Here is a 14,686-nt window from a genome sequence, read left to right as displayed (position 1 = left end):
CCTAAGGCCACATGCACACATTGAGTATTTAGTGTATTTTTTACATCAGTATTTGTAATCCAAAACCAGGAGTGGGTGAAAAATACAGAAGTGGTGACGTGTTTCTATTATACTTTTCCTCTGATCGTTCCTCTCCTGATTTTGGCTTACAAATACTGATGTAAAATACTGACCAAATACTCAACATGTGCACGTGGCTTAAGGTTTTTTTTCTTGTTGTATGAGGCAATTGTCATCCACATAGAAGTTTTTTTTCCTCCTGAGGATTAGTTGGATTATAGATTAGACTTGTGTCATTTTCCAAATTTATCAGTTATGAAATTATATATAAATTATGGATATATGCATTTTAATAAGACACAGTGCATGAGAAAGGAGAGAAGTTAAAAAGTTTTTTATGTCTGAAAAATAGTGACTATCCTGAACAAAAAAAGCTGGATTCATGTGCAAAGCACAAATAATAATAAATAAGATATAAAAACAAAGCAAAAACGAAAAATTATAGACGCAAATTGCCCAAATTTAAACGAATAGGTAAAGAGTTGTTAAAAGTTGCAAATAAGAAAGTTGTTAATATATTTCTTTGGACAGGTACCCCATCACCAGTCCTCGTGAGAACTGCCATGGAGATAAGAATGGATTCCCTGGAGTGAGGAATTATGGAGTGGTGGATCCATCAGAAGAATATGATGTATATTGTTACATTGACAAGCTACGAGGTATGCGACGAAACTATTAGGAATAGCAGAAAAGGGGGTAAATAAGCTTTTTTTATGCAAAGCACTTTTTCTGTTTATGCCAAACTACTGCTGAGATAACTACTACCTTGGTTTTTATGTAAATGTGCCCATATTATTGTTAGCTATATTACCATTATTAAAGCATGTATTTATTATGTGTAGGTGTTTGCTTTTATGCACAGATGTATATTCTTGGTATGTGGTAGACCATACATTTATTATACTCATTCATTATTGCTGCTACTCTTCTAATAAAAATATTATTTGGGTGAGGCATGTGTGCGCTATATAAATACATGTTACTGAGCTTTTTTACATCCTTTTGCAATTTATCCTCTATCTATCTGCCAGTCTATCTATTATCTACAGGTATCTATCTATCTAGTGTATATACAGTGGGTGTGAAAAGTATTCAGACCCCTTTAAATTTTTCACTCTTTGTTTCATTGCAGCCATTTGGTAAATTCTAAAAAGTTCATTTTTTTCTCATTAATGTACTCTGCACCCCATCTTGACTGAAAAAAAATGTAGAAATTTTTGCAAATTTATTAAAAAAGAAAAACTGAAAAATCATATGGTCATAAGTATAAGACCTCACAGCTCACAGTGCATGTCAGACCAAATGAGAATCATGGGCTCAAAGGAACTGCCCAAGGAGCTCAGAGACAGAATTGTGGCAAAGCACAGATCTGGCCAAGGTTGCAAAAGAATTTCTGCATTACTCAAGGTTCCTAAGAGCACAGTGGCCTCCATAATCCTTAAATGGAAGAAGTTTGGGACCACCAGAAGTCTTCCTAGACCTGGTCATCCAGCCAAACTGAGCGATCGTGGGAGAAGAGCCTTGGTGAGAGAGGTAAAGAAGAACCCCAAGATCACTGTGACTGAGCTCCAGAGATGTGTAGCACCCTGAGGATTCGGCTGCTACAGGGGTATTACACCTCAAGCCAGAGGTGTGGTATTCCACTCCCGGGTAAGGATGGAGTGTGGAACTGAGCTAGTAGGCTGCATGCACTACATACATCCCATTTCCGGGGGACAGAACTACGGTACTCCCACCAGTTTATGTGCAGGTACGACAGCGTCTGTCCCTGGCTGGAGTGGGAGGGGGGTGGAACATCCCAGTAGTGTAGGGGCAGATAGGGGGAGTAGTCTGGGTAAATGTAGGAGCTCATTGGGTGCTGGTCACCTGAGCTCACACATAGAGGGAGTATATAAGGTGGGCACCAACTTAGGACAGGGTCAGTCAGTCAAGTCAGTGAGTCAGCAGTAACTCCAGGAGAGGAGAAGGAAGAGAGACCCAGAGGCGCAGGACGAGAGGGGACCCCAAGATCCCAGAATAATTACAAAAGGGTGAAGGGTCGGCAAAAGGGTACCGGATCCCAAGCTGGCGGAGGCCAAAGCACACCTTAGCCAGGAACCGGAGGTTGTGGGCAGGATCTGCCACGACCCTCACCAAATCCACTAGAAAGGCACACCGAGCATAGGGTCAGGGAGCCCAGAGGAGGCTTGACCACCAAGAGACCCGAGGGAGCCGGACATAGGTGGATCCCTGGTGAGAACGGCCAGAGAGAGAGAGAGAAGAAGGGAGCTCAGGACCATACTCAGGAATTGCCCGGGAGTTGACCGAGTCCCGCACCTGGTGGACGCAGCACGGCTTGGGTGGTCACTGCTGTACAGAGTGACCCGAGCAACACCAGTGAGTAAACACCCTGAAACTGCATTTCATGCCTCTGAGTCTCCTTGCTGCACCTTCACAACCACCATCCTCCACGTCTGACCCCCTGAGGCTATACCCCTCCCGTTGGGGGTTATACTACCACAGCTGCACACACACCACCAGCCTCAGCGGACCATCCTGCAGCGGCGGCCTTTTGACCGCAAATCAACGGGTGGCGTAGTCGACACTAAGAACATCTGCAAGGACTGCCGCACACTGAGTTTGACACCCTGGGCACGGACCGGGTCACAGCCACTCGGAGACTACAACCCCCATCTGATCCGGCTCCGGGTATTCCTAACAACATGGCCCAGGGGGCGCGTCAACTTTGGCGTAGTCGGCAGGATCACGTGCCCGCAACCACCGGGTACTGCGTGCCTGAAGAAAAGTTCACATTTACCTCAAAAAGAAGTCTCCCGCCAATTCCGGAGGGTCCCCGCCATCGGACGCCATCTCGGATCAGTTCCCGCCGTTTGTCCGCCATCTGCAGTCTTTTCCCGCCATCCACAGAGTTTCCCGCCACTGGGAAGCGGTTCCCGCCATCTGAGAAGATTTCCCGCCTTGGCAGAGCGGACGCCATTATGGGCGTGCCAGAGGATGGCAAGAGGCCACCTCCCATCGTGGGCCAGGATCGGAAATGGCGCCAAAAGTGGAAACCGCCCCCACCAGCAGAGACTGTGATGATTGATATGTCCATCAGCATGAGGGAACTGCCCCTGGAACTGGCAATCACAAAGTTGCCCCAGGACGACCCCCAATGTGGGCGGATACAGAACCAAACAGAGAAGATGGGTGCAGCCTGGAGGAGTCTGGAGAGGAGTCTGGAGGAGCCGTACCCGGAGATGGAGGGAGAGGCAGGCAGCACCGACCCTGTGGTCAGGAGCCTGATGCAAGCAACCACCCCACAAGACCTGGTGGAGATCCTGGCACAGCTCCCCCGAGACCGGGAGCGTGCACAGACCGCGCTGGAGGGCCTCGCAAGGAGGATGGCCCAGGTGCAGCGAGAAACGCTGACGGAATGGAGCAGGGAGATGGCCCAGCAGGCTGGAACCCGCCAGCGGAGCATGCCACCCGCAGCGAGGAGCAAGTCCACCTCTGAGGACGGCGAAGGAGGGACGACGGCCGGAGACGACGCCGCGGAGGGAGCCGAAGAGATGAAGGCAGGTAATGGGGACGACAATATCCCGTGCCCAGAAGCCGTAAACCTGCCCCAGCTCCCCGTCGCAGAGCCCGAAGCCCCACTCACCATTCCCGTAGCCGCTGCGTCATCGCTCCAAGCTAGGCCTCAAGCGGCCGGAGCCGCGGCCACGCCCCCTGTGACGTCATGCGCCTCGATCCAGAGCACGGCCAAGCAGGAGATGCCACCGGCCTGGTCGCAAGGCCGAGTGCCCCCGGGCGCCGCAGTGCCAACAGCGCCCTCTACCTCCACTGAGCCACCGGCCTGGTCACTGGGCCAAGTAACCCCGGGCGCCGCCGTCTTCACGGTGCCCTTTACATTCAGGGTGCCCCAGGCCTGGTCGCAAGGCCTGGTGAACCCGGGCGCCGCCACCACAACAGCGCCCTCAACGTCCACAGCGCCACACCTGGGTGAAGACCTATTTGCCCAGCACACATGCCCGGATGGGCAGCCCTTTGTGTGGCCACCGGAGTTCCACCATCCCCGACTCCGGAAGGAAAGACCCCTGGATGAGCCCCTGATCCCGGCTCCGGCGCCCGCCAAGACCACCCCACTCTCGTTGGAGGAAGCACAGTTTGCGTGGGACCCCACCGGAGACGACCTCATCGGGTTCACCGAGGAGACCCGGGCAGCCGCAGCCCAGCGTGCGGAGTGCTGCCAGCAACAATTGGAGGTTTTTGCTAGAGAGCGACGAGAGAGGCGGGTCCGCGAGGAGCGGCTCCAAGTGAAGAGCGCCGAGCAGAAGAGCCGAGCCCGCAGAAACCCCCGTGCTGCCCACGGTCCCCGTGCCAGCGGGACTGTAATAAAATTCCAGTTGGAGCACGGGTGGGGTTTCATCCGGGACCACAAGACCCCCGGCGACGTCTTTGTCACCCGCAGAGACGTTGAAAGTCATCTGCCGGAGGGACACAGAGGTCGTGACCTATACCTGGGTGATGAGGTCACCTTCACCCGGCATCAGTGCGCCAAGGGCCCGTATGCCCTGCACGTGCATAGACTTACTGAGAAGGAGCTACGGGGTGAGGAGGATCAAGAGGACCCAGACGGGTCTAAAGATTACCCTCAGCCAAGAGCACACCGCCACTGATGAACTGTAAATAGAATATGTAAATAGTTACCCGTGTGGGTACAGGAACTGTTACCATTATAGTCCCCGTTGGGACCAGTGAACTGTTCTAGTGTGTCCCATATCCCTTAACAGGCTGAGGACTGTGAGCAGCCATCCCTAATCCCACTGGCCGAGGACTGAGAGCGGCCATACCTTCCCTTGTATATAGTTGCGCTTCCTAAGGCGCCCCCTACCGGTTTTATAGGAAAGCTGTGTTTTTCTTGAAGAGACTGTTGCACTTTACCCGGTCACAAGTTGCACCGTGGCCGGAGAAACAAGAATGTTTAATAAGAAAAGTTTTATATCAAAAGTCTGATGATATATATAATGTTTTATATGTTTATGATGTTTAAAAAAAATTGTATGTTTTTGGATGTTTTTATTCTTTTACAGCCCGAGGACGTGCTGTGATTTACCAGGGGGGAATGTAGCACCCTGAGGATTCGGCTGCTACAGGGGTATTACACCTCAAGCCAGAGGTGTGGTATTCCACTCCCGGGTAAGGATGGAGTGTGGAACTGAGCTAGTAGGCTGCATGCACTACATACATCCCATTTCCGGGGGACAGAACTACGGTACTCCCACCAGTTTATGTGCAGGTACGACAGCGTCTGTCCCTGGCTGGAGTGGGAGGGGGGTGGAACATCCCAGTAGTGTAGGGGCAGATAGGGGGAGTAGTCTGGGTAAATGTAGGAGCTCATTGGGTGCTGGTCACCTGAGCTCACACATAGAGGGAGTATATAAGGTGGGCACCATCTTAGGACAGGGTCAGTCAGTCAAGTCAGTGAGTCAGCAGTAACTCCAGGAGAGGAGAAGGAAGAGAGACCCAGAGGCGCAGGACGAGAGGGGACCCCAAGATCCCAGAATAAGGACAAAAGGGTGAAGGGTCGGCAAAAGGGTACCGGATCCCAAGCTGGCGGAGGCCAAAGCACACCTTAGCCAGGAACCGGAGGTTGTGGACAGGATCTGCCACGACCCTCACCAAATCCACTAGAAAGGCACACCGAGCATAGGGTCAGGGAGCCCAGAGGAGGCTTGACCACCAAGAGACCCGAGGGAGCCGGACATAGGTGGATCCCTGGTGAGAACGGCCAGAGAGAGAGAGAGAAGAAGGGAGCTCAGGACCATACTCAGGAATTGCCCGGGAGTTGACCGAGTCCCGCACCTGGTGGACGCAGCACGGCTTGGGTGGTCACTGCTGTACAGAGTGACCCGAGCAACACCAGTGAGTAAACACCCTGAAACTGCATTTCATGCCTCTGAGTCTCCTTGCTGCACCTTCACAACCACCATCCTCCACGTCTGACCCCCTGAGGCTATACCCCTCCCGTTGGGGGTTATACTACCACAGCTGCACACACACCACCAGCCTCAGCGGACCATCCTGCAGCGGCGGCCTTTTGACCGCAAATCAACGGGTGGCGTAGTCGACACTAAGAACATCTGCAAGGACTGCCGCACACTGAGTTTGACACCCTGGGCACGGACCGGGTCACAGCCACTCGGAGACTACAACCCCCATCTGATCCGGCTCCGGGTATTCCTAACAACATGGCCCAGGGGGCGCGTCAGATGCAGTAGGGAGATGGGAGAAAGTTCCACAAAGTCATCTATCACTGCAGCCCTCCACCAGTCAGGCCTTTATAGCAGAGTTGCCTGACGGAAGCCTCTCCTCAGTGCAAGACATATGAAAGCCCGCATAGAGTTTGCTCAAAAACACATGAAGGACTCCCAGACTATGAGAAATAAGATTCTCTGGTCTGATGAGACAAAAATAGAACTTTTTGGTGATAATTTTAAGTGGTATATGTGGAGAAAACCAGGCACTGCTCATCACCTGCCCAATACAATCCCAACAGTGAAACATGATGGTGGCAGCATCATGCTATGGGGGTGTTTTTCAGTTGCAGGGATAGGACGACTGGTTGCAATTGAAGGAAACATGAATGCGGCCAAGTACAGAGATATCCTAGATGAAAACCTCTTCCAGAGTGTCTGAGCAAAGGGTCTGAATACTTATGACCATGTGATATTTCAGTTTTTCTTTTTTAATAAATTTGCAAAAATTTCTACATTTCTGTTTTTTTTTCAGTGAAGATAGGGTGCAGAGTGTACATTAATAAGAAAAAAAAAATAACTATTTAGAATTTACCAAATGGCTGCAATGAAACAAAGAGTGAAAAATTTAAAGGGGTCTGAATACTTTCCATACCCACTGTATAATAATAATGCAGGTGATATTGGTCATTGTTTTCATATGTATGGTTAAACAATGTAATTAATTAAAAACAAAAGAAGTTATGTGCGAAGCTTAAAACTGGGTGAGGAACAGGCATACTCTGCTATACAGGTGAGGTTGTGGAAGACAGTTTCAGGTCACAGGTCATATACCATGGCAAGGCTGAGCACAGCAGCAAAACACAAGGTAGTTGTCCTGCATCAAAACTTTCAAAACATCTCAATTTATTCAGTATCAAAGATGAGCACAACACACAGAAATACACGCATACCTTGGCATTCTATCAATGAGGAAATCAATGTTTGTCTGAGGAAATTTTGCCATCTTCAAAGTAATTGAGCAAATCATTAGATTCATTGCTGGCATTGCTGTGGCTGACCAATGGTGTCGAAATGTGCTCAATGGGAGACAAATCCAGAGATGCTACAGGTGATGTTAGGCCATCCAGGCTGCTTCCAGTACCATGTGCAAAATACCGCCTGTGCCATCATGATGAAAAATAGCTCTTGAAACACTTTAAAATTACCTCATTAAGATCTCTTCATGATGGTACCCATGTGGTTTCCAAACCAATCTCTGACTATCATTGCATCTAAGATACAAATGGGACTCCTCACTGAAGAGGATAGGCATCTATTGCAGTCTCCATTGACATTTTGCTCTGCACCATGTCAAGCGATTGTGTGAGGTCAGTGGAACATTTGTAGCTGAACATTTAGCTCATAACCGAATGTTATACAAATACCTTCTGATGGTTTGTGTAAATCCTGTTTAATACCTCAGGCTTGGTATATGACACCTAATTTCGCCTGCAGTAAAAAATGGATCACTACACACCATTCTACGAATCTAACAAGGTCACATAAGCATAGGCGGATTATAATGAGGGCAATCTGGGCTACCGCCCGGGGCCCCGGGACTCCGGGAGGTCCATGGCCAGATTGCCTTCATTATAATATGTGGGGCGCCGTGGCACATACCGGCTGTCAGAGGCGCGGGGCCCCCGGACCGCTCCCCCAGCAGCGGCGCACTGCCGCTGCTTCTTCTTCGGCCAGGCCAGCACTGCACCTGTTAACTTCCCTATGTGCTGGCCCGGCCACGTCACAGCTAGGAGACACAGCCCTGTGCACGGCCGTGTCTGCTAGTGTGACGTCACGCAGTGCGTGCCCTGCACTGCTACTTACCACCGGAGAGGAGCTGGACGACGGGAGTCGGGGGATGGTGAGTGAGTGAGTGTGTGTGTGAGTATGTGTGTGTGAGTGTGTGTGTGCAGATATCATTGTGTGATGTCTGTTTATATGTATTTTTATGTTTCAAATGTGTTTATGCATGTATGTATGTATATGTCTGTATATGTTTGTGTGTGTGTGCGTGACTGCGTGCGGCCTCCCGCTGTCTCTGGGGGGGCGCCGTGCAGCCTCCCGCTATCTCTGAGGGGGAGCCGTGCGGCCTCCCGCTGTCTCTGGGGAGGCGCCGTGCGGCCTCCCGCGGTATCTGGGGGGCGCCGTGCGGCCTCCCGCTGTGTATAAATGGCGCCATGCGGCCCCCTGCTGTGTATAGATGGCACCGTGCAGCCCCCTGCTGTGTATAGATGGTGCTGTGCGGCCTCCTGCTGTGTATAGATGGCACCTTGTGGCCCCCTGCTGTGTATAGATGTCTACGTGCGGCCTCCTGCTGTGTATAGATGGCTCCGTGCGGCCTCCCGCTGTATATAGATGGCACCATGTGGCCCCCTGCTGTGTATAGATGGCTACGTGCGGCCTCCCGCTGTGTATAGATGGCACCGTGCGGCCTCCTGCTTTGTATAGATGGCTACCTGTGGCCTCCTGCTGTGTATAGATGGCTACGTGCGGCCTCCCGCTGTGTATAGATGGCACCTTGTGGCCTCCTGCTGTGTATAGATGGCGCCGTGCGGCCCCCTGATGTGTACAGATCGCGCCATGCGGCCTCCCGCTATCTCTGGGGGGCACCATGCGGCCTCCCACTGTATCTGGGGGATGCCGTGCGCCCTCCTGCTGTGTATAGATGGCACCATGCGGCCCCCTGCTGTGTATAGATGGTGCCTTGCGGCCTCCTGCTGTGTATAGATGGTGCCGTGCGGCCTCCTGCTGTGTATAGATGGCTTCGTGTGGCCTCCCGCTGTGTAAAGATGGCACTGTGCGGCCTCCTGCTGTGTATAGATGGCACCGTGCGGCCCCCTGCTGTGTATAGATGGCTACGTGCGGCCTCCCACTGTGTATAGATGGCACCGTGCGGCCTACTGCTGTGTATAGATGGCGCCCAGCGGCCCCCTGCTGTGTATAGATGGCGCTGTGCGGCCTCTTGCTGTGTATAGATGGCTACGTGTGGCCTCCTGCTGTGTATAGATGGCTACGTGCGGCCTCCTGCTGTGTATAGATGTCTACGTGCGGCCTCCTGCTGTGTATAAATGGCTCCGTGCGGCCTCCTGCTGTGTATAGATGGCACCATGCGGCCCCCTGCTGTGTATAGATGGCTACGTGCGGCCTCCCGCTGTGTATAGATGGCACCGTGTGGCCTCCTACTTTGTATAGATGGCTACGTGTGGCCTCCTGCTGTGTATAGATGGCTACGTGCGGCCTCCCGCTGTGTATAGATGGCACCGTGTGGCCTCCTGCTGTGTATAGATGGCACCGTGCGGCCCCCTGATGTGTACAGATGGCGCCGTGCGGCCTCCCGCTGTCTCTGGGGGGCGCCGTGCGGCCTCCCACTGTATCTGGGGGGCGCCGTGCGCCCTCCCGCTGTGTATAGATGGCACCATGCGGCCCCCTGCTGTGTATAGATGGTGCCTTGCGGCCTCCTGCTGTGTATAGATAGCGCCGTGTGGCCTCCTGCTTTGTATAGATGGCTTTGTGCGGCCTCCCGCTGTGTAAAGATGGCACTGTGCGGCCTCCTGCTGTGTATAGATGGCACCGTGCGGCCCCCTGCTGTGTATAGATGGCTACGTGCGGCCTCCCACTGTGTATAGATGGCACCGTGCGGCCTACTGCTGTGTATAGATGGTGCCAAGCGGCCCCCTGCTGTGTATAGATGGCGCTGTGCGGCCTCTTGCTGTGCATAGATGGCTACGTGTGGCCTCCTGTTTTGTATAAATGGCTACGTGTGGCCTCCTGCTGTGTATAGATGGCTACATGCGGCCTCCCGCTGTGTATAGATGGCACCGTGCGGCCTCCTGCTGTGTATAGCTGGCACCGTGCGGCCCCCTGCTGTGTATAGATGGCGCCGTGTGGCCTCCTGCTGTGTATAGATGGCACCGTGCGGCCCCCTGATGTGTACAGATGGCGCCGTGCGGCCTCCCGCTGTCTCTGGGGGGTGCCGTGCGGCCTCCTACTGTATCTGGGGGCGCCGTGCGCCCTCCCGCTGTGTATAGATGGCACCATGCGGCCCACTGCTGTGTATAGATGGTGCCTTGCGGCCTCCTGCTGTGTATAGATGGCGCCGTGTGGCCTCCTGCTTTGTATAGATGGCTTCGTGCGGCCTCCCGCTGTGTAAAGATGGCACTGTGCGGCCTCCTGCTGTGTATAGATGGCACCGTGCGGCCCCCTGCTGTGTATAGATGGCTAAGTGCGGCCTCCCACTGTGTATAGATGGCACCGTGCGGCCTACTGCTGTGTATAGATGGCGCCAAGCGGCCCCCTGCTGTGTATAGATGGCGCTGTGCGGCCTCTTGCTGTGCATAGATGGCTACGTGTGGCCTCCTGCTTTGTATAAATGGCTACGTGTGGCCTCCTGCTGTGTATAGATGGCTACATGCGGCCTCCCGCTGTGTATAGATGGCACCGTGCGGCCTCCTGCTGTGTATAGCTGGCACCGTGCGGCCCCCTGCTGTGTATAGATGGCGCCGTGTGGCCTCCTGCTGTGTATAGATGGCACCGTGCGGCCTCCTGCTGTGTATAGATGTCTACGTGCGGCCTCCTGCTGTGTATAAATGGCTCCGTGCGGCCTCCTGCTGTGTATAGATGGCATCATGCGGCCCCCTGCTGTGTATAGATGGCTACGTGCAGCCTCCCGCTGTGTATAGATGGCACCGTGTGGCCTCCTGCTTTGTATAGATGGCTACGTGTGGCCTCCTGCTGTGTATAGATGGCTACGTGCGGCCTCCCGCTGTGTATAGATGGCACCGTGTGACCTCCTGCTATGTATAGATGGCACCGTGCGGCCCCCTGATGTGTACAGATGGCGCCGTGCGGCCTCCCACTGTATCTGGGGGGCGCCGTGCGCCCTCCCGCTGTGTATATATGGCACCACGCGGCCCCCTGCTGTGTATAGATGGTGCCTTGCGGCCTCCTGCTGTGTATAGATGGCGCCGTGTGGCCTCCTGCTTTGTATAGATGGCTTCGTGCGGCCTCCCGCTGTGTAAAGATGGCACTGTGCGGCCTCCTGCTGTGTATAGATGGCTACGTGCGGCCTCCCACTGTGTATAGATGGCACCGTGCGGCCTACTGCTGTGTATAGATGGCGCCAAGCGGCCCCCTGCTGTGTATAGATGGCGCTGTGCGGCCTCTTGCTGTGCATAGATGGCTACGTGTGGCCTCCTGCTGTGTTTAGATGGCTACGTGCGGCCTCCCGCTGTGTATAGATGGCACCGTGCGGCCTCCTGCTGTGTATAGCTGGCACCGTGCGGCCCCCTGCTGTGTATAGATGACGCCGTGTGGCCTCCTGCTGTCTCTGGGGGGTGCCGTGCGGCCTCCCGCTGTATCTGGGGGGCGCCGTGCGGCCTCCCGCTGTGTATAGATGGCGCCATGCGGCCCCCTGCTGTGTATAGATGGCTCCTTGCGGCCCCCTGCTGTGTAGACATGGTGCCATGCGGCCTCCTGCTGTGTATAGATGGCGCCGTGCGGCCCCCTGCTGTGTATAGATGGCTATGTGCGGCCTCCCACTGTGTATAGATGGCACCGTGCGGCCTACTGCTGTGTATAGATGGCGCTGTGCGGCCTCTTGCTGTGTATAGATGGCTACGTGCGGCCTCCTGCTGTGTATAGATGGCTACATGCGGCCTCCCGCTGTGTATAGACGGCGCCGTGCAGCCTCTTGCTGTGTATAGATGGCTATGTGCGGCCTCCTGCTGTGTATAGATGGTGCCATGCGGCCTCCCGCTGTGTATAGATGGCACCGTTGTGCCTCCTGCTGTGTATAGATGGCTACATGCGGCCTCCCGCTGTGTATAGATGGCACCGTGCGGCTTCCCGCTATGTATAGATGGCTACGTGCGGCCTCCCACTGTGTATAGATGGCTACATGCGGCCTCCCGCTGTATATAGATGGCTATGTGTGGCCTCCTGCTGTGTATAGATGGCTACGTGCGGCCTCCCGCTGTGTATAGATGGCACCGTGCAGCCTCCCGCTGTGTATAGATGGCTATGTGTGGACTCCCACTGTGTATAGATGGCTACGTGCGGCCCCCTGCTGTGTATAATTGGCTCTGTGCAGCCTCCTGCTGTGTATAGATTGCTACGTGCGGCCTCCTGCTGTGTATAGATGGCTCCGTGCGGCCTCCCGCTGTGTATAGATGGCTACATGCGGCCTCCCGCTGTGTATAGATGGCTACGTGCGGCCCCCTGCTGTGTATAATTGGCTTCGTGCAGCCTCCTGCTGTGTATAGATGGCTCCGTGCGGCCTCCTGCTGTGTATAGATGGCTACGTGCAGCCTCCCACTGTGTATAGATGGCTACGTGCGGCCTCACGCTGTGTATAAATGGCTAAGTGCGACCTCCCGCTGTGTATAGATGGCTACGTGCGCCTCCCGCTGTGTATAGATGGCTACGTGCGGCCTCCCGCTGTGTATATATGGCTACGTGCGGCCTCCCACTGTGTATAGATGGCTACGTGTGGCCTCCCGCTGTGTATAGATGGCTACGTGTGGCCTCCCGCTGTGTATAGATGGCTACGTGCGGCCTTCCGCTGTGTATAGATGGCTACGTGTGGCCTCCTGCTGTGTATAGATGGCTATGTGTGGCCTCCTGCTGTGTATAGATGGCAACGTGCGGCCTCCTGCTGTGTATGGGAGGATTGTGGCAGCTCATATTGTGTGTAGGGTCTCAAACTGCATATAGGATATGTCAGCATACTTAATTGTGCTCAATATTAAGTCATACAATTAATGTCAAAAAATTATTATAATTAATATATTAATATTGTGCCAAATTAATTTCACGTGAACTATCACATTATCTATCACAGGGGATCATGTGACATGTCACGTGATACATCAGGTGTGTGGGGGGGGGCCCGCGCCTTCTAAACTGCCCAGGGCCCTTGCTACTCTTAATCCACCCCTGCACATAAGTAATATCTTGACGAGGTCTTCATGTAGGAATGTCACACCAGTTCTATGGATTATGGTGTGTCGTGGAATAATGTATAGCTTTCATACCCCTCGTTCCAGGTACACTCATAGCTTGGCATTACATTAATTTAATTGTGCAACCAGCGGTTCAGTCATTTCTCAAAAATGTCCCAGGAGCTATTTTTCAACACAACGCCAGGCCACATGTTGCTTGTACTACTGTGAGCAACCTGAGTAGCCTAAAAGTGCTACCATAGCCTGCAGCATCTCCAGACTTGTCTCCCATCGAGCACATCTTAGTTGTCATTGGTCCGCAATTGCAAAGCGAGCTGCTGCAGTGGATCTTGATGATTTGCCCAAGTGAATTCAGTGTGGCAGAACATTCCTCAAACAAATAACCTCACAGATATCATGACAATGCATATAAGTGCATGTATTTCTGCACATGGTGCTCATGCTAGATACTAAATGAATCAAGATATTTTGATATATGTTTCCATTTTTCTCATTTTCATATCATTAACAAGTCTATCACTCCTGTGAGTTTCATAATTCCACGACTTTTCCTTGGTGTTCCAATTTGAATGTTGAGTGTATATGAAACACACAATAAATATGGTGTCATGGAGACAGATTTTTGCCATATTTCCTTTAAAATGGGTGATAAAGTCCACGCTGTGCCTTAAATATGTTGCCCAGTCTTGTGGTGAAAGTCTTCAGTCACTCTACGTGACTACAGGGTATTGAATCCTTACATTAAGCACACCGCACTCTCTCAGAATTCTCTTGTGTTGCCAAGACCGGACAGTCAAGTAGCCTCATTTATGCGATTTGCATACATGCGGTCACATGCTGGCTAGATGTGCTTAGACTTGCTCAATATGACTGAATTGAGTGAGGTTAAGCACGTCTAGTCGGAATGTGGCCGGATATATGCAAATTCCGAACTTGGGGTCACGTGACTGCCTGGTCTCGGCAGTGACACCACAGAATCCTGACCGTGTGCAGTGTGCATAAAACAAAACTGGACAACCCCTTTAATAATAAAAATTTGTATAAGGCAAATATTGATATTGGGGGCACGCTGAGTACTGAAAATTAATTCTATGCTAAATATAAAGGACCTGTGGGAGTATAATAATGATGGTATTGTTGTTACTACTAAAAATCAATCGAATGAAAATGACTGAAATAGTTGCAGAAACAGGTTCTGTATCCAAACATGAAGATTTTTTTTTTAAAAAAGGCTCATGTTAAGCACTAATAGATTTTCTGTATCAATTTGTGAAAATATTGGCTGGTAAGATATACATTTTTATTTTTTTGTAGTTTAAAATAAATCAGGCAAAAATTACAGACAACCCAAAATGTTTATGACCAAACTAGGAAACAAAATGAGAC

At 52.2% G+C, this 14,686-nt stretch overlaps 1 protein-coding gene across 1 annotated transcript in view; it reads left to right on the top strand.

The window, feature by feature from the left end:
- ACAN (aggrecan) overlaps positions 1-14,686 on the top strand; it is a 104,084-nt gene that overhangs the window by 50,337 nt on the left and 39,061 nt on the right. Inside the window, exon 9 of the mRNA XM_073653271.1 lies at positions 592-719. Within this exon, the coding sequence (XP_073509372.1) occupies positions 592-719 (128 nt within the window). The remainder of the gene's footprint in view (positions 1-591; positions 720-14,686) is intronic.

Source organism: Phyllobates terribilis, unplaced genomic scaffold, assembly GCF_046119375.1.
Source record: "Phyllobates terribilis strain yellow unplaced genomic scaffold, ASM4611937v1 Scaffold_11__3_contigs__length_659146591, whole genome shotgun sequence".
Lineage (NCBI taxonomy): Eukaryota > Metazoa > Chordata > Amphibia > Anura > Dendrobatidae > Phyllobates > Phyllobates terribilis.
Note: the sequence above shows the minus strand (reverse complement) of the source record. Positions and strands in the feature narration are given on the sequence as shown.